Raw genomic sequence first — 20,355 nt, 5'->3', positions numbered from 1 at the left:
TTTAGAGAGACTTTACAAACAGGAATATATCATTAAAAGTTATCTTTAAGATAAGAGATCTTTATCTCTGCTGTGAGAATTCTGAAAGTACCAAACTTTCACATATGCCCCTGCAAGTTCATCTCTTTTAAAACCAAGCTCAACATCCAACAAGTAGAAGCATACTATATACGTGATCAAACAGAAAAGCAAGGCTGATCTATAATCGGAAGAACCAAGATGCAAGGCTGATACATATTTGAAGAAAGGTTAAAAAAAAACACTCTATATATGTTAAAAATCCATTTCTGCTTACAGTTTTCCACACAGACGCATGTATATGCACACATATATATGTATATATTTTTAAAACACATACTCCACAATTTACTTAAGGATTTTTATAGGCATAATGCCAAACAAAGAAGCAAGGAAAAGTATTTCTGCCTGAAAGAAGTGAATAGAAATAAATTTTTCTGTTAGATGTAAACCACAGAGATATAAAAAGAGAAATAGACATTCAGGAGTGGTGACTTACCACTTGAAGTAAAGAAAGATAACCAAGGCCTACATTATCAAAGTTAACTTTCACATTCTTCCATCTGGCAGTTTCATTGTTTTTAATGAGCTCCTCACATTGGCTGTAATTGTTGATTTGGCTGATATCAAATCTCTCATCAGTTGTAGTGTTAACACAGTAGTAAAATTTTCCAGCAAATAGATTTACGCCCATGATACTGAAGATCAGCCAGAATATAAGGCAAACAAGAAGCACATTCATAATGGATGGAATTGCTCCCAAGAGGGCATTTACAACCACCTGGTGTACAAATGAAACCAGATACAGTGTAAGAACACAAACACTACTATCTTCATTAGACTGATTTAAATGTACCTCTCTGTTTTAATTCAGTATTAATCTGTATTATACTTTTGGCTTATAATACTATACAAATTTTGAAGAAAGAAAGTATCAGCATAATTAGAAGGAAAACCATACAAACAGAAGCAAATGGAAGCTTTAGGTAATGGGAAAAAAAAAGAAGAAAATATAAAATGAACTTTAAAAACAAACAGCATTAATCAATAATTTTAAAAATACGTACTTAATATATGTCTACAAAATTGTATCTGTAATATTTCTAATGACTGATTGCATCAAGCACAAAAAAAAAAATTCTCTATTACATTTTTATTGGATAAACAGTCCTAATCAATGTTATTGAGCACATTTTTACTTGAAAGTAATTTTAAGACTTCTTTTAAATAAAACTGGGAGATGTATCTATGTTCATTTGGATGGCTATATATAAAAGCAGAAAAGCAGCCATGTTCAAACAGCAGGCTATCTGAACACAAAAATGCTGGTAGTGAAAGCAGCAGATAAGACTTAAAGTAGACTTCATTTATTTAATGCTGAAATTGATGAACTCCTAAATCAGGTAGCTTTGGTCTTAAGTTTTTTTGTAATAACTATGGAACAACTCTGCCCACTTTTCCAAAAAAAAAAAAAAAAAAAAAAACAAAAACTGAATCAGTTCCATAGAATCTAACACAGATTTTGTTTTTAAAAAATGCAGGATATCAGGTATTACATAGATGTGATTATAGATGACTGACTCAGGTTATATGACATAGGTACTACAACAGATCTGATAGTACATTAGTCTGTTTCTAATTGTAAAAAATGCTGGCCTTATGTTTATGTTTCATGAGTTTCACAGAATTCATTACTTGCAAAATTAGTCATCTAAGCAAATCAACTTTCATTCATATCTATCTTATATGACTGAAAATAAAACCTTCAAATGCTACAGTAGGTGAAGATCTACCATCCTGTACAACATATAGTAGACATGGCCTGAAGAAAAGAAGAAATACCTCTTCGACTTTCAGAGCTCCTTTTATGTCAAAATAATACCTCTTTGAGGTAATCCACACTTTGGACAACATTATAAATTTCCTATGGCATCAATTAAACTCACGTTATGTTAAATTTAGATGCTGGAACAAATTAGAATTAACATAAGCTAAAGGCACAGAACATTGGATGAACTCTCCCATGCTTCTTGAACATTTGATTTTTTTTTTTTTTGCCACAAACTTTAAGTCACATATTGCAATAAATATTTATCTCTAACAGGGACATTTTAATAATCAAAATAATCTGTTAAACATAATAAAATATGCTTAGCAATATTTATTATAAATCAATAAACAACAACAATACAGCATTTTATCACTCATGAGCAGGGAAGAGATCAATGATTAATCTATTGTTACTATTTCAGCAGTGCTCTCTTATGCTGACTTGTATCCATAGATTTGTCAATGATGTGCCCTTGCAGGGCTGTGAGAAGCAGGCCTACATAAAGAAACTATTACCTTAATAATAATGCTGAATTAATTTGAATTGGAGATCTAGGAAGTTATTGATTAAAACTGGAAGTCTGACGGGAATAATGAACGGCTATAGATTTTTTTTCCAATTCTGTAACATTTTCCAAAAATCTGTTAGCTAAGAAAATATTATTTTTATTTAAGGTTATCTCAATTATTCCTAAAAAAATACGATTAAAAATATAATTAGAATCTTTAGCTGTAGAAGTATTGTTTATTAAAAATAAATATTGAAATATAAAGAGATAGATAATGAAGATATTTGTTTTCTAGTTTTCAGTCTCATTACACCTGAGAATGCTGTTCCTCGTTCTACTACAGCTGCAGGTCAAGTCATGTTATTCTTTCTATTACTGCTAAATTTCACAAGCGACATACTTTCTCTGGTATTGTCTGAGTCCTGAAGCTATAGCAGAACCACGTTAAAATATGTATCATTTGAAGACACTCAAAATATAATTTTGAGTATTATGAGAAAAGCTTCTAGATACCTCCAGGCTTGCATTGAAAGTAGGGGCACAAGAAAGGAGGACAAGTGAAAAGAAAAAAAAAGAAATAATTAAAAAGAGATTTAAGAGCATCCTTTGCTTATTTAAATAAATAATAATAAAAAAAAAGTAGTATGGGCCTAGCACTATATAGCAGTGAGTGACAGCACTCAGGACAGAACACAGACAGATCATGTCTCACTGTAATTCTCAACCCCACAGTCCAGTTTCCTGAAGCTTCACATGCAAATTAAAACTTATTTCCATTATCAAGAGTGATGGGAAGATGCAGTGGAAACATCACATGCTACCATTAATTAGAAATAGAGGAATATTTTCTATTCATTATTAATTTGGGTAGGCACAACAAACCATGATCCTAGAGAATACTACAGTGGATTAAAACTTTTAGATGTGTAGAAAAGAATTTCTTGTATCTATATAGGAACTACAGTCATAGAATAAAATCATAGAATGGCCTAGGTTGGAAGGACCTCAAAGATCACCTACTTCTAAGTCCTCTGCTGCAGGCAGGGTTCCCAGTAACTAAATCAAGCACCAGATCATGTTGTCCAGGGCCCTATCCGACCTGGCCTTGAACTCCTCCAGGGATGGAACATCCACAGCTTATCTGTGCAGCTTATTCTAGCATCTCACCACCACTGAGTGAAAAATTTCCTCCTGACATCTAATCTAAATTTTTTGTCTCTTAATGTAGAACTGTTCCCTCTTGTCCTACCACTTTCTGTATAAAAAGAAGTTGATTTCCTTCCTACTTATAAGCTCCCTGTAAGTATTTTGAAAGCCAGTATCTGGTCTACCCTGGGCCTTTTCTCAAAGTTCAACTGTCTCAGCCTGCCTTTGTAGGAGAGGTACTCTAGTCCTCAGATCATCTCTGTACCCGTTCCAGAAGCTCCACATCTTGTGCTCAGTGGAAGTAATTTTAAGTGCCCATGAAAATATGTACACCATACTATAGCGTTATATTTTCAGTTCAAAGAAATTAATATATTATGAAGAGATACCTTGAATTTCCAGGTATCAGATCCTAAAATCATTTTGTAATTAATTCCTTCGCCAACTTGAGCTACTTAGCTTTAAAACCTTAAGACTGAGGATTTTTAAAATAATCCAAAATTCTTTATATCCATAAAAATGTTATTCCAATAGTTAATTGCTTAAATAACAAAAACATGTCTATTTTTATTCTAAAGTTAACTTCATGCACTACTTATTATTATATCTATTCCTAAAGTCATAGATCTCCTTCTTATTCAGATGATTTACTAAGAGATACAGTCAGCAGATCCAGATCAAGTCAGTAGGCAAAGCATCAACATGAAATTTACGAGATGGAAAATAACTCCCAAATCTTTACAAAATGCACTACTTTTTTTTTCTTTCCACACTAAATTTCCACTTCATGAATTTGCTACATAAAGTTGTGTTCTCAATTTTTTTGCTAATCATTCTGATTAAAAAGCAACAATTAATGTGTTTTTTAGAAAGATATTTTACATAGGCCCTTCATCTGATAAAACATCCCAAATGTTGACATTTTTCTCAGAATAGTTCTGAAGGATTTGTTTTTTTAACTGAAAATCCTGAATTGTGCCTATTTTAACCTAAACACAGAAGATAAAGAACAACAAAAACTTTACTTTCTTTGCAATTTTCAAAACAAATATATTTTTTTTCAGTTCAGAAGAGAGAATACAGCGGCTGTTCTGAAAGTAATGCCTCTTATTTTATTATGCTGTCCCACAACATCAGGAGCAGATGTTGGGTTTATGGCAGTATAGGCTGAACCTTCCCACTAATATTCCAATACATGTAGTTGCCGTATGACAGATGGCAGCAGAGGGGCAGTTTAAAAAAATAATGTGAAGTCTCATGTGGAAGTGCAGATGAAGCAAAGGGGTGTCACTGTATTCCTGTGTAAGGAAAACATTGCAGCCACTGACATTCATTAATGCTTCTTGAATGTTTATGGAGACCAAACAGCGGATGTTAGACAAGCCATGTTCCAGATGGCCATACAGATTTCTACAAGTGCGGCATGCAGGCTCTTGTTCATCAGTGGCAAAAATGCATAGCCAATCTTAGTGACTACGCTGATAAACAGTGTTTGTAGCTGAGAATATGCTCTATCAAATAGAGTTATTGTGCTATTTGTATCTCTTGTAGTTTACATGGAAATAAATAGGAGGTATTACTTTCAGAGCAACCTACGCACAGGTAGCTACTTAGAACACAAGCATTCTAACTTGTTCAAAAATGCTATAGGAAAAAAAAACATATTACGTTGAGGAAATCTATGAGAATTCATATTCTGATGAGGGCTCTCTCAAAATGGTAGTGTTGCGCAGACTAAATTTCAGAAAAAAAAAGAAAAATTAAACTTAATTACTAAGCAGGGTAGAAATCTACATTTACTAAGAATAAGGCAAAATACTTTTTAAAGCATGGCAAAAATTTTGTGTGAAAAGTTTTTTTATGTAATTTTAACAGGCCTTTCCTGTAACTTATCACTGTGGAATTTTTAAGAACAGATGTGGTAGAGTACCAAAGCAAATGTAGAGTGGCTAGACAGCCCACCAAGAAAGCATCTGTGAGATTTAGAAATTTGTTGGAGGCAAGTGCATGGTATTTTCCATTTGAATATCAAAACCTATTTCCTTTTTAGTTGGAAGTCTTTTGATTTCCATCACATTTTCTCTAGAAAATCAAGAAGCTGTAGTTGACTTAAAAATTTACTAATGAGCTTTTAAACCAAGGTCTGAAAGATCAGTGATCACAGCAGGTAGATCACACAAGGACCCTTTTTAATTCATCAATAAGTTTTCAACTCAGGTACATTTGCTGATTAGACTTATAGCTATGTGTTCCAGTTAGACATATAGACCCTGAATGAATATGTCAGACATCTTGTGGCTGGAACTGAAATGTCTTTTATCTCCAGTTGTTGACTACTGCCTATAAGAGAAACATTTCTAGAGTTTTCATGTCATAACAGAATATGTAAGGCCTTTGTCCATTCCAGTATACTGAAGAAATGATTTGAACTAATCACTAATCTGACTTCGCACTAAAATACACTGAGAGCCAATTAGGGCAAATCAGGGTCTCAGCTTTGGTAACTGTTACAGCAATAACTACTCAAACTTATCCAGCTCTGCCAGCAAAAATGTCTTCCCATATGTTTTCAGCCTTCTTAGTGCTCTGCAGATTACAATCAACATTTTAAAGTCAATACAGAAAGCAGTAAATAATCAGTTTAAGCCAGAAATCATAAAAGAAAACATCAGCTCCATCTTCAGCGTGCTACAAATGCTGTTTCAAGTAGAATGCAATAGTCATCTACTCTGAAGGAGTGAAGGCATTTTATCACTGCCAATTTTCTTACATATGGATTCATAACAAAGCTTTTAATTTGTAACAGAAATTGCCAATTAATATTTTCATAATAGTATGTTAAAAGATTTTTGATGGACTATGGATATGACATTCTATACTTGTACGAAAACACAGGTATGCATATATATGTAGATGTGCTCATACTTTTATGAGGAAACGTTGATTTTTTTTAAACTATTTCAGCTGTAAGAGGATTTAATCACATAGGATAAATTCAGTCATGTAGTAAAATTCCAGAGATCCACGCAGTTGATAAACCCTTGGGCCCTCAGGAAAACATGAAATTTGCTGAAAGGCCAGCAAACTTAAATAAATGTTACAATGTGTGCAATAACACATGAATTCATATAAGCAGATGAAGTCTTTTGCTTATATGTTAGTGATAAATGTAAAATATATAAGATGATGGTGCAGCATTTTTGCATGGATTTGTCATTGATTATTCTGCATGCATTGCTTCTGTGTATGCATGCATTATTTCAAATTCTTTCATTTTTTCTTACCCTCATCCCTTCAAATCGCGACAAGGCTCTCAGAGGTCTCAAAGCTCTTAGTGTCCTAAGGGATTTAATCGCACCAAGTTCTGAGTAGCCCAAGGCATTAGCTGTTAAGCTAACCAAAGAGACCTACACAAAAACAGAAAGGCAATAGTGCTCATTCATCTTGTATATCCTTTGATACATATGGTGGGATGACATGTGCCCTGAACTTCAAAGAAGATTCAAGGGTAGACCTCTTTCTCTAGGAATCCTTCTGTAATGCAGAAAGTTTTTAAGTCAGACAAAGCAGAATAAAAGTATATCCTAGGTACCTGTTGATGAAATCATCTTTGTAGAATGGTATACAAATGTCTTCTAAATTCACATAAACCAGCCAATATTTGGTGGTATTTAATGAAAAATGAAGTCGCATGCAAAAAGAAAATTTGCAGAAGTTGGGTGAATTGGAATGCTCAATTTAGGACAAGACTTTCCATGTTATCTTCAGAACTTGAGAATGTAAAAGCTCTCAAAAACTACATTCAGACCTGGCCTTTGGTCAAACGTGAATTTCTATTGTCCAGAAAATCTTATACAACAGCTGTAGCTACCAGCGCTGCTCAGATTTAGCAAGACTAATCAAAACTGATAACCAACTGTTTGTTAGATAATGGTAGGGAACTTCACTGTTAGGCATATCCACGCTTCATTACATTCCCTGTGAATCCTTTAATAACTTCATCAATTTTGACTTGTGTAACGCTGGTCTGGTCTGCAGACAGATGATTAAATAAAACAGAATAGCTGTAAAATAAATAATACAATTACCTTTCATCAGTAATCCTTAAAAATGTATTTATTGTAGACCATTTGGAAGGAACGGTCCCAGTAAAGAAAATTTTTAACATCTACTGCAATTTAATGCCTCTTTTGGCCTTCCTGTTCTCTCATTTCTGTCATTTCCACATAAACCTCTTTGCTTAGTTATTTCACTCCTCCAACGTATCACTTGAAAAAAATACTCTGGAAATTGTTGTGGTTTTGTTTTTTTTTGTTTTTTTTTTCCATGCAAACAATTGCTATAGAGAAAGATTCCCATGAAAATCTCAGAAAGATATTCATAAAGTTCACTGCAGTAACTAAACCAGAGATTATCAAATAAGAATTGAATAATTTTGATAAATACAGTGAACATAGAGTGACAATGTAAAGTACGAAGCCTCTGTAGAACACTACTGATTGATGATTTACATAATCTTATGCCATTAAATATTTCACAGGGGTTTACTCAACCACAGCATTCTAACATGGTACCTAGACATATTTTAGCATAGGATCTCTAGGGATGGTATGGATATAAAATTAGAATGTTTGCCAAGCTCTGTGTAATAAACACTTCTTGGCCTATCATACTGTAATACTAGGGAGGTATGCAGTGGTTTCTACAGAATTCTGCTGCTGATCAGAACAAGTGAACAAGAGAGTCAAGACACGCTCTTACCTTGCATTCTATGGGAATTTCACATGCAGAACTGAGTGATGCCCTTTTAGCACAGACAGATGTAATCAGGATATTGAGGATGGAAGGGAAATGGATGTCTGCTACATGGCTAAAGATCTGTAGTCTTCCATTTTTTGCTACCCAGTAATATGCATACACTGTTTGGCAGTTAAGACTTAAAATTACAATACTCTGTGCACTAGGTCCTTCAGAAAATGTGATCTGCTTGGTGGTGCAGCATTTTGAAAACCTCTGGAGTACCCATTTCAAGGGAGCTCAGCTATAGCTCTCTAAGTGACTGTTTAAGGTTGCATATGTGATACAGTTAAAAGCACAAAAGTACTGAGTAGTACTGAGAGTTCCTAGCAGTATTTTTCTTTCATCACACTAAGTGATAGGATACACACTAAAGCAGTAGAAAGTTAGAAACTTTCAAATCAATTGCTTTCAAGTACTCAAATTCCACATAGAGTTAAAACTCATGAAGATCAGCAACATCCATTCCACACAGCAAAATTACCAAAAAAGCATACTTTCAATAAAGCTCAATAACTTCATAAAACTACAGAATATCAGAAAAAAAATATCTAGAATAAGAAGTACATCTGTATAATTTTTCTTTTCCAAACAGAATTATAAAGCAAATCACAACAGCAATTTTAAAACAGAACTTCTTTTGGCTCGAGCAGTATGTTTATCTAAACACATAATCCTGTGATTTTTAGAGCTTGTGGTACATGATATGGAAAAGAATACATACATCAACAATCAGGAAGTCCAGCCAGCACCATGCATTAGTGAAATAGGTTTGAAAGCCATAAGCCACCCATTTTAAAAGCATTTCCAGAATGAAGATGTAAGTAAAAACTTTGTCAGCATATTCCAGCATGGTCTTGATAGTTTTACGTTGTTCTATGTATATATCTTCAAATGCCTATGAAAAAGATTTTTAGGATATAATTAAATGACTTCCTAATTTGCAATGCAAGATATAGTACCCAACAGAGTATTTGAGTTGAAAAGATATACGTGATGATTAGCCACATATTCTTACCAAAATCTTTTCACTTAATACCATAGTCTTCATAACACTGTAGTGCTCATCTTTCAGCTGAGCTGGACAATGATTCATGAAACTTACTGTAATGCTATTCTCCAAATCACATTTTCATTCGTTTCCATGAATAGCAATAGCTTATTGGCATAAGGATTTCCCTTTGACAGTTCCAACTTTGTATCAAAACTTTATATCAAAATTATTCATATTACATTAGAAATTTAATAATGCCTTGTGATATATAATTTTGAGAAATGAGTAATTGAACCCAAACTATACGCACAACCCACAAAGCAATTCTAAACAGAAATTTCAAAAGGAAAGATCTATATCAACAGTGAATCACTGCGACCTGAAATGCAAGTGTAGCAAATGCACTGTACTTTGCTCCTGCTATGAGAGACTAATTGCTTCTGTACTTACTCAGTGTACCTGATTTAAGGTCAATTTGGCAAAAAAAAACTGATCGAATCATTATCATACCTTACGTCTCATTTTGCAATTCAAGTTGCTGTTCATATCTTCCTAGCTCTGCAATCAAATCATATTCTATGCATCTCTTCTGAGAAAAAAGAGTTACTAGTATATAAAAACAATATGGAGATGTGAGCACCAGACTGATGTAGCTGATTTCTTATTTTCATGAACAGTAGCTACATTTTTAACTCAACTAACAATTTCTTTCATAGCCTGAGAGAAAACTTACAAGTTCACCACAATATATGCCAAATATTTGTTCATATACATTGGCATTAGAACATCACTGAATTGGATATTAAATTCTGATGTTTACTGTAGCTATAAAATGAATTGTAACTCCAAATGCTTGCTAAAATAGACATAGTTGTTCCATCTTAACTTACCAGCGCACCACTGCTGAGGAGAATCATGAAGACAATGAAGGTCTCAAACCAGTTGTGTTCAACAATCTTATAGCATGTTTTCCTAAGATTCCACCAGATTTTCCCTTTCCCATCTTCGACACTGACTTGACAGCACTTGAATCTTCGCACACAGCCTAAGTGTGATAATAAATTGAGATGTCAAAAAAAGGCTAATAGGAATTACAGATGAACAAAAGCAATTTGGCTCATTTCAGAATTACTGCAATAGATGGCTGTAAATAAGTATCTTTCTGAATATTTGAGGGCCTTAGTTTCAATATTTGAAATAGAAGTTCTGTAACTTTTATAATATCTATCAAGGAGAAAGTGAGCACCACAACAGCACCTATGAAGGAGATACTCATACAAAAAAAATATAATTGTAATCACAAGTCAGCTTATTGATTTCAACTGAGAATAGAACCCAGCCCACACCAACAAAATTAGGCCTTATCACGTGAATATATTTTGCTTTTCCTACCTTCTGTAAAACAAGCCTCAGGCTCCAGAGATTCTTCAGGTTCTACTTCTGGCTGCTCTCCTTCTGGAGGTAGTCCAATATCAACTGTGCTACCTTCTGATGAACTGGAGGCATTTAATTTCTGTGAATTAAAACCCACATATACCATTATTTTTTCAAATTTAAATTATTTTGAATAGACGTTAATGTTTGAAATGCATATCAAAATATTTTGCATGTATTTCATGCTCTGAAATTAACATAATAATTTTGATATACAATATATAATGCCAAATTGCTCTACTACAGGTGAGGTCACAAGATTAGAAAAATTGTATTATGTATTCCCCCTCAATGAAATATTTTCATGTTTTCATATAAGGAATTGCTGAAATAATTAGACTACTATTCTGAGCCACATACAAGAAATCTTAAAAAAAAAATTCCTATAAGTTAGGAATGGGTGCCTTCCACAGTTTGTACTGCTTTATTATTCCAATCATGTGGCTGCATTTTAGATCACACTTCATATAGTTTGTGTTAATACAAATAACTTTTCCAAAGTCATGACCAAACCAAGAACAAGCTGTATAGATGTATTTTCATGTCCCAAGTAAATGTTATTCTATCAAAACTGTATAATCTAAAAAGTTGGAATATTAACTTTTAATTATCATTGACATGAAAACACATAATATGAATTGTACAGGATAAATTTCTATTTCTAAAAGAGCATCACATTAATTTAAGAGCAGTAGCTGTTATTTTGCATTCTCTATTGCCAATGCATTTTCTGATTTTATTGTGCACTTTGAAACTACTTATTACTTTGTTACAGTACACATACATGTCCAGTAACTATAAAACAACAAAAAAAAACAACTTTTGGAGGATTCAAGTGAAAACAAATGCTTTAAAAACAATACTGTTATAATACAATACTGAACCAATTAATCATACTGATAATATAATCCAAATCTTCTCTTTCACACCATGATATTGTGTTGGCAGCAGACAAATATGAGTACTATAATAAGTAAAAGTAGTTTGATCATGGCATTCTATGACTCTTCTAATGTTATCACTATGTGAAGTATAACATCAGTAAAATGACTGCACTGATAAGTAGCTAATTTTTTAAAGGGAATGATGTAAGCAGAGTTAAAACACATTCTGTGGGGAAATAATATTAGACAGAGGTAAGATCCATGGAAACGTTAAAGACATGTTTGCTGACAGTTAAAACTTAAGTTAGAGGCATTATTCCTTTAAAACATGTTCAAGAAGCTCTAACTTCTAAAGGTTTTGTAAAGGAAATGTATACAGTAATAGTATGTGAATACAGAATGTAAAACTTTAAGGTAATTTTATGCTGCCACCCAGATTCAGTACGTTCTTTAAGCAAAGAAAAAATTGTTTCTCACTTATTCTGAATTTATCAAAAGACATTTGACAATATATCATGATTTTGACACAGGCTTAACTATGATTTCTGTGTACCATGGTACACTCATAGACCACATTTTAGAGAAGGAAGACAAAGCAAACCAAAACATTTATTGTATGATATATTATGCAGGTAATTGCAGCGATATCCACACCCTTTTTGTTTCTTTGAAACGTTTACATATTCATGTCTTAAGTCTGTGCATAAGCATATAGCATCTATAAGTCTATTTCCACTGTACACGCATGGATGCACACTTTTTTTGCAGATTAGCATTTAAAAGTCTCCCATTGCAATCTAATTCAAACCTGCAGGCAACACATGGCAGTTTGGTCATTATGGAATACTGCCTCTACAACGGTGAAGATGGAAAGTATGGGATAAATACTTATTCCGTAATTAAGGACCACAGCATATAAAAATAAGTGGAAGTCAATCATCAGTTTGAGAAAAGGGCAAAAACACTGTAAACTCAAAGTACATTCCAAATAAATGTACATATGGTATCAAAATTAATGCTTATCAATACTATACACTAAATCACTTTTAAACTGAGAAGTGACTATCTGCTTGTAAACTTTTCTTAAAATATTGCTTGCATCATTCCAGTCTGGACAGCATTTTTAGCAGAATGCTGCAGTAGTAGCAGAGCAAACAAAAATCATGATCTGGTTAAAATATAAATTTGAAGGACCTACTGTCCTGTCCATTCTTTTACAGGAAAAAGGAAGAATTTAGTAACTCAGATATTACGCAGTAAGCTTAATCAACATGTTAATTTTAAGTAGGAATAATGAATTCCTATTATTGAAAATGCTCAAGACTAATAGATAACTCAATATGAAAAATTAGGAGGGATCAAAAAGCTAGAAAATGAGACAGTAGGACAGTCAATTATCAGGTACATCAGAAAGCCATCTTTATTTCTGTGGGGCAGTATCTACGGTGAATTTTATCTTACAAGATTCTTCTCATTGAAAATCTGGTATGCTTCTTGTAAAGAGCTGCAATAATAATCACAGAAGTTAAGCTAAACAGAAAAATGCTAAATTAAATCAGCAGCTGATATTTGAAACACAAGAATAAAATGCCTTTTCCCACCAACAATTCTGTTAAATCTTCCATTGTTGCTGTAACAGTATTTCTTTAGCATGCTGTTCTTGTACACCTGAATTTAACTCCACACAGATCAATAGATGAATGAGTAGACTACAAATATTATTCAATAAATTCAGTAATAATTAAGTATCACGTAGGGAAGAAAAACAGTGTTTTTTTTCAACATAAGTGGTTATTTTTTTGTTTTTGTTTTAAAACTAAATTCATTATGCAGCATTTTGTACAATTATAAAAAATTGTATGCATTATAAACAGCTCTGAAGGTTCTATGATATTTTATCTTAAGATCTCACCAAATCAATTGAGGTCGGTGTGCCTAGAAGAGTTGTCAGTAATAATCATATATTTCCACAGCCAATTTCTCTTATAGAGCAACTTACCAAGGGACATTGCACTGATTTCTATGTATTTAATAAAGACTCACCTGGGAATAAGTCATGTTATTGTTGATTATGTCTTGTCCATATGCTTTAGCACATAAAAAGACTTTTTATTTCACTGAACTGGAATTTCAGTGTCCACACAGTAAAAAAAAATCAGCTGTCCTCAGTGGCAGACCCTGATATGTTGGGTATTTAGCATATGCCCCAGCTCTTCACCAGAACATATCTCAAAGTTACCTTTGCACCCAGTAAACTCTTTTCTTTGCTCAGCAGCATTACAAAGACTGGATTTTGGCAATGCTATACACCACATATATATACAGCTTTTCAAAAGAATGAACCTGTAACAACAAGATAATCATCAATACCAAAGTTTACCTTTGATAATGCTAGCAAGTCCTTTCTGAGCTTTTTTTGATTCCATGCCTCTAGATTTCAAAAGTATTTAGTCACTCAGACTATAGGATATTTATCAACTATTAGACACTCTTCAAGTACTATGATGCTAGATTATTTAAAAAAAAAAAAAAAAGTTTTCTGAAGAGCATGATAAGGAAATTATTCTCAGAGGAATCTACTATGCAAAAACTCAGAATCTACTTTGTGTCTTCACAGAAGACAGTAACACATGGTTCAAAAGCAGCGATATACTGATTATCATAGCTACACATATCTTTTATGTCACGCTTACCAATAGCATTGCCAGTCATGCTTTCATCAGCAATACAGTACAGGATGAGAGAGAGTTTTTAGTTTAGCTTTCAAGATAGAAACTAAAAGTGGAAAGCAGCTTGCCTAACAGAGAAGCATTGCAAAAAGCAGCAGCCAAGTTTAGGTCAGGAAGTTTTTGAAATAAATTACTTTCTGAACCTTCACAACATCCCATAGCATCATACAATTCTGCTTCACTTACAGCCAGGCCACTTTGAGCTTCTAATATCTCTTTCTTTATTTCCATGATAATTATCACAGAGAAGTTAAACAGCTCTTAGATAAACTCTTTTAATGAAACCTGAAATTTCATGATTGGCCAGGATGCAACTAATAGCTGTTAAAATCAAAATTTAAGTGACAGAAGGAGCAAAGAGCAGAATAGACAGAAGCAGTAAGATGGCATTAAGGGAAACCACTATTTTGGCTTTACATTAATTTCCATTCCTCCCAAACCTGTGAAAATGTTAAATAATGGGAAATACATGTTTTTATTGCTATTTGTACTATTTGTATGTCACTATAAAGATGAGATGATCTCTGTCTTGTATAGTAATATGATGTTCAAACGTACACAGTCTGTTTCCCGTACAGCTACATAACCTACAAAAACGACCAGGTGGCTAAATATCATTGTAGTTCCACTGGTATAGCTAAGTAGAATTTGGATGTCACTGTTTCTAATGCTTATACAGTAAGGCATAATAACTCCATCAGTTCAAGAAAACCCAGAACATTGTGAATCAAGGCTTAATGATTATATGCTGATTTTGCAAATACTGCAGAAAAGCATGATCCTTAAATTACAGTCCTCTCTGAATTGTAGTGATATTCATATTTACTTTATCCTACTCATTCATGAGCATTGATAAATGAAGATATTTGCAAGGGTGTTCAATGAAGGCAAAAGCATCATAAGTAGCAGTGCAAATATTTGCAAAAGCAGACTTGTTGTTCCACAAATAGTGGAAGGATATTTCTGAAACAGCATGGGACTGCTATCTATAAAGATTAATTAAGCTAACTACAAGGTGAAACAATATCTCACAATTTACTATCATTCCCTATGACACATAATATGATAGTGGGATGTGATCAGTTCATAAACAAACCAAAGACTTAATTTTTCAGAGTAGGAAAGAATTTTGAATAATGAATATCTGTAAATCAAAGTATGACTAATCATGTAAATTATCATTACAAAAGAGAAGATAAAAAGCTATTTAATAAGTGCATTTTAACTCTACTTTTTTTTTTTTTTTTTTTTTTTTTTTTTTTTTTTTTACCAAACTGAAAGCAACATTATATTGCACCACGGTGTTATAAATGTTAGGATCACATTTAATATGTGAGATACAAATCATACTGAAACTGAAGACCTTTTGGTCCAAACACTGCAACTCACTCACTGGACTGCTGAACTGTATTTGTTACCCATAAGGTAAGAATAACCTTAAGTTTCTCGGGGCAGACAATTTTAGATATCTGGGGAGGTAGTCTTTTGTAAGCATAAATTAAAGAGCTATGGAAAGACTAAATTGGGTCAGATTTTTGTCATCAGTTTTCTCTTTGCACCTCTACACTTGTAAGTGTGGGTGTAAGTAAGAGCAGAACTGATCTCTGAATGTTTGACCAGCCAAACACCCATTTAATATAAGCTTTTTTTTAAAAAAAAAAAAAAAAAAAATGATGGTCACATGCTTTGACTGTGGAAATTAAATGATTTCATGCTTAATGGTGCTTCAAGTACTGTATTATTAACCTCCAAACTAAATAAATGCTTACATGACTACTGAAAAAAAGCATTTCTAAGGAAACTTGTAAAAAAATAATGATGGCTATCATGAGCTTGCAAGTTACCAACATTACAATCTAGAATACAAAAGTATTATGAAAGTTTTCCAAATCAGTTAACAGCCCTTCATTATCAACAGAATTTACAAATGGTCTTATTAAGATTCTTAAGAGAAAGTTGGTGAATTATATACTCTGTCTTCCTATGAAAGGAAAGAAAACCCTTCAAAACTAGAATCCTGAAAATTTTACCAACAAGATTGGCAAAGGTACATAGCATGCACTGCCAAATACAGTTAGAATATAATGAAAAGTATGGCATCTAAACCGTAGAAATGTAGGGGCTGCCAATCTCGCCTGACCATGCTGTGATGCAAGTCCTGTGGCTCAGCAGAGAGCAGCTGTGCATGTTTGTACTTTATTGCAATGAATGGGACAGGTTAGCTGAAAAACATGCAGGCCAGTCAATATCCATTAAAAAGTGATTATATAACATATATATGTATAATTTGCTTAGGTAACCTGTGTAAAATTGGTGACACGATGCTCTGCCTCGACTAAAAGTACCAGAGCTGCACTCTTGACTGATCCAGCTTGGTTCTACTCCTGTGAGAAGTAAGAATGGTAGGAAATGAAGTTCAGGACACAGCACCTCTGCGTTTTTGTTTTTTTTTTGCGCTGGAAATTCTTATACAATTATATTGGCTGAGTAAAGATCCAATACATTTACTTTTCAGTAGTTCAGAATAATATGAATATATGTGAGAATACAAGACAGTAAGTATCTTTTAGATTACTGAATGCTGCCTAAAGTAAAATATACACAATTGTGATGTCTGCAACAGAACTAGGAGATATCACATTCTTTAATGCATTTAAAAATACCTTGTAATTCTGCACGCCATAGTTGTGAGCCTGAAAGTTATACTAAGAATAAAAATCTAATTATTACACAGAATACATGCACTTCAAAATTTTCTACATATACCATCCCCATAGTACTTAAAAAGCTAAAAATGAAAACATATATTTACAGCTTTCATGCTGGAAAGCAGCAGGGCGTCTCTACACAGTTTCATGAGCAGGATAACAGTCTCAGCATAATGCCCCATATATGCTAATGAGCCTACTTTTATGATAACGGTTTATTTAGGGTGTGTTCATTATTGCAATGTATTCAACCAGTAAAGTTCCTATGGACACAATGTTTTCATAATTATTTCTTTTTAGGTTTCAAATACAATTTTCTAGAAAATTCTGGTCAGCTTTTCATAACGTAAATTCATACCTACTGGCATGTGCAATATTGTATGTATTGTTTCTAGAAGGGTATAAGCAAGTTTTTATTTTCATCAAAATACTAGAAAAGATGTATGTTATAACAATGATTCACCAAACATTAACATGCTTAATTAAAACTTTCTAATAAATTATAATTGTTCTGTAGAAATTCATCTTATTGCCCTACATCACAAGGAATACATGTATTCATGTTTATATACAGACATGCATAAAAGCAAACCGACACTCTCTCATCAGGATCTGGCCAGATGACCTTGCAGCCTTTCGTTTGGTTTTCTGCTAACTGAAGGTGGTTTGGTGCCAATTTCTATCTTGAGCACCTCTAATTTGCATATGTAAGCAATAAGGTGTCTGCAGATCAACAGTCAGCAACAGCAGATTCACATAAATGGGATCACATGAGAGGGCACGTTAGGGCACATAAAGGCACATCATGGCATGACAAAAAACATGAAGTCTTGAACAAAAAGTCATTTGCTGTCACTTTTTAATTTAAAAAAAAAAAAAAAAAAAACTCATCTTTTGCTAATTTCATGACCAGAGCTTTAGTTGTGTAATTAATACGCCTCTATTCTTCTCATCACCAAAAAACATAGTTGATAAGAATCATCTAGTGAAGAGTAGGAATTAGAATTGAGATAAAAAACTGCAGTAAGAGTATTTTATCTACTATTTGATGTTAAAATTTTAAAAACAGAATTTGTAGCAGAGAAAGATTTCTCAAAACAGATGTCAGTGTTTACTGGCACTGCCATAAGTCATGTTCCTTCTTGCTCAGTGAATCACAGATCATTTTCTGTGCAATAGTTGCAGACTCAACATGGAGAGTACCTCCCTACATTTTCAAAAGTAGATTTCAGATTCAGATTTCATCAAAATAATTTAATAATCACTAATGAAAATGTTTAAAGTACTTCTTCCTGTTATTGGAATGACAGAGAGTATTTAATTAGTGCAACTCAACTACATTTCCAAATTACTTTTCACAGAGAAGTAGTCAATTAAAAATTATCAGAGCTGTAATTCATTTTGATAATATTTCAGCTACTATGTACATGGCTTCAGAACCTTAAAAAGAACAAGTGCAGGGAAAGCATTACAGCACACCTTAAATCATGGTTTACTAATACGAGGATGTGGGCAGGAGAGCAAAGAAGTGAGAAGAGGGGAGTTCAGACTAATGTTTTCCTGAGTGCAAGCTTCTGATCCTATCAGGACTTAGCAGTTAACATCTCAATACTACACCTGTCAGAAAATTTTCTTTCAGTGCCATCATGCAATAATATCACCTGAAGCGTCACTGTCAGTTACAATATATCTGCAAAATAAACTAACAATATCTTCTTCATACTTTCCAACTGCAATATTTGGAATATTCTATCAATAACGTCTTAGTCTGCCATCACTGTTGAAATGGATTGAAATACTACGCTAACTTTACAAACCACTGCAGAATACAGGCTAATATTTACTAATTTACTAATAGTTTTTATAATATTTACTAATTATAATATATAATAATAATAATAAAATTATTATAAATAATTATAATAATATATTATATATTAAAATTATATATTTAAAATTATATAATAAAATAAAATAATATAAATATAATATAAAATAAATTATATAATAAAAATTATATATTAAAAATTATAATAAATAATAAAAATAATAATTAAAAATATATTATATTTACTAATTTACTAATAGTTACTCCACTAAGATAGCAATAAATATTTCTTCTTGTGATGAAGAAATCCAAAGTATTACATTTCCTAGTACTGAAATTTAACTTATGGCCCTTTATTCCCAAACTTTCAGTACATCCTCTGGAAATCACTAGTTGTTAAGCAATGAAAAGACTGAAAAATCATAGATCTACTTGAAGATGATAAGAAAGACAAAAAAAAAAAAAAAAAGAACAAACCCAGAAGGTATAGGCCTGTGCCAAGAAACTACATGATTTACAAGAGAGAAAAATAACCTGTGCCATTATTATGACATGCAAACATAATAGGAAATCTCACTGTCAGGCAGAATTTAATTACATTAGAAGTGGAATTTGCTGTTCCTTAGTCAGCAGTAAAGTTTGAAATGCTAACAATGGAGAAAGGAATGACAGAACAATATGCTAGCCCTATTTCTCATAAGGTGCCTGAAAAAGATTCTGTTTCTCATCCTAAACAGGATAGAATGGAATCTTTGATACTAGACTGAAGACCAAGAACTTTTTCCATAATCAACCTCTTTATTACACAAAATAACTAAAGGCCAAACTAAAAGAACTGTTCTGTTGTACATGCAATGCATGGTTATGAAAAGTAAGATAGACAGTAATGCAGACAATCTGTAAAAAAATATTTTTCAAAGAACAATAAAGAATAGACTGAAGAGAGACAAAAAAATATGACTAAATATGTGATGCAGACAGTGCAAGAATCTTGGAGTAAGAACTAATAGAATCTTATCCATATTCATATCCTTGCATTCAAGTGTGAAGAAATCCATTATGAACATCTTTCTGTTTGTTTGTGTCTATATCACAGCATGCAGTACTGTTCAAAAATGCCCATGCTAATCCTGAATGAACTAGCATTGGTACTGAGCATAGCACAGACTAATTACAGTTGACGTGGTGTGCCTCCACCATACACAATTGCACAGAGCACTGGGTTAAAACAGTAATGAAAGCTTTGACATCTTTTCCTACTCACTAAATGTTAGCTTGGAGTCATCCATTGGGCACCATGTTGTGCCACAGGTGCCTTTTATTATTTTCACAGTAGGTAACAGATGCAAACATGTTAAATTTAAAAAATGACAGTGAGTAGATGATATATGAAAGGATACTGTACTGAGAAATAAAGCTTTATAACTTTTCAGTGCAAGGACATCACTTCTTCAGCAGTTCAGCTACTATCAGATGGT

The 20,355-nt window shown here is 33.0% G+C and overlaps 1 protein-coding gene across 10 annotated transcripts in view; it reads right to left on the bottom strand.

Annotated features, from left to right (window-relative positions):
• The window catches only part of LOC128077045 (sodium channel protein type 2 subunit alpha), a 73,661-nt gene that overhangs the window by 8,159 nt on the left and 45,147 nt on the right, over positions 1-20,355 (bottom strand). For 7 of the 10 annotated variants that reach the window (XM_052675669.1, XM_052675673.1, XM_052675671.1 and 4 more), the window contains 5 exons: positions 10,687-10,807; positions 10,185-10,339; positions 9,025-9,198; positions 6,788-6,910; positions 518-799 (listed from right to left, as the gene is read on the bottom strand). In XM_052675669.1, coding sequence (XP_052531629.1) covers positions 518-799; positions 6,788-6,910; positions 9,025-9,198; positions 10,185-10,339; positions 10,687-10,807 — 855 coding nt within the window. The remainder of the gene's footprint in view (positions 1-517; positions 800-6,787; positions 6,911-9,024; positions 9,199-10,184; positions 10,340-10,686; positions 10,808-20,355) is intronic. The other 3 variants (XM_052675675.1, XM_052675676.1, XM_052675677.1) reach the window with 1 other exon arrangement.

This window comes from Tympanuchus pallidicinctus, unplaced genomic scaffold, assembly GCF_026119805.1.
Source record: "Tympanuchus pallidicinctus isolate F22 unplaced genomic scaffold, pur_lepc_1.0 scaffold15, whole genome shotgun sequence".
NCBI lineage: Eukaryota > Metazoa > Chordata > Aves > Galliformes > Phasianidae > Tympanuchus > Tympanuchus pallidicinctus.
The sequence above is the reverse complement of the archived record's forward strand: the minus strand, read 5'-3'. Positions and strand labels throughout refer to the sequence as shown.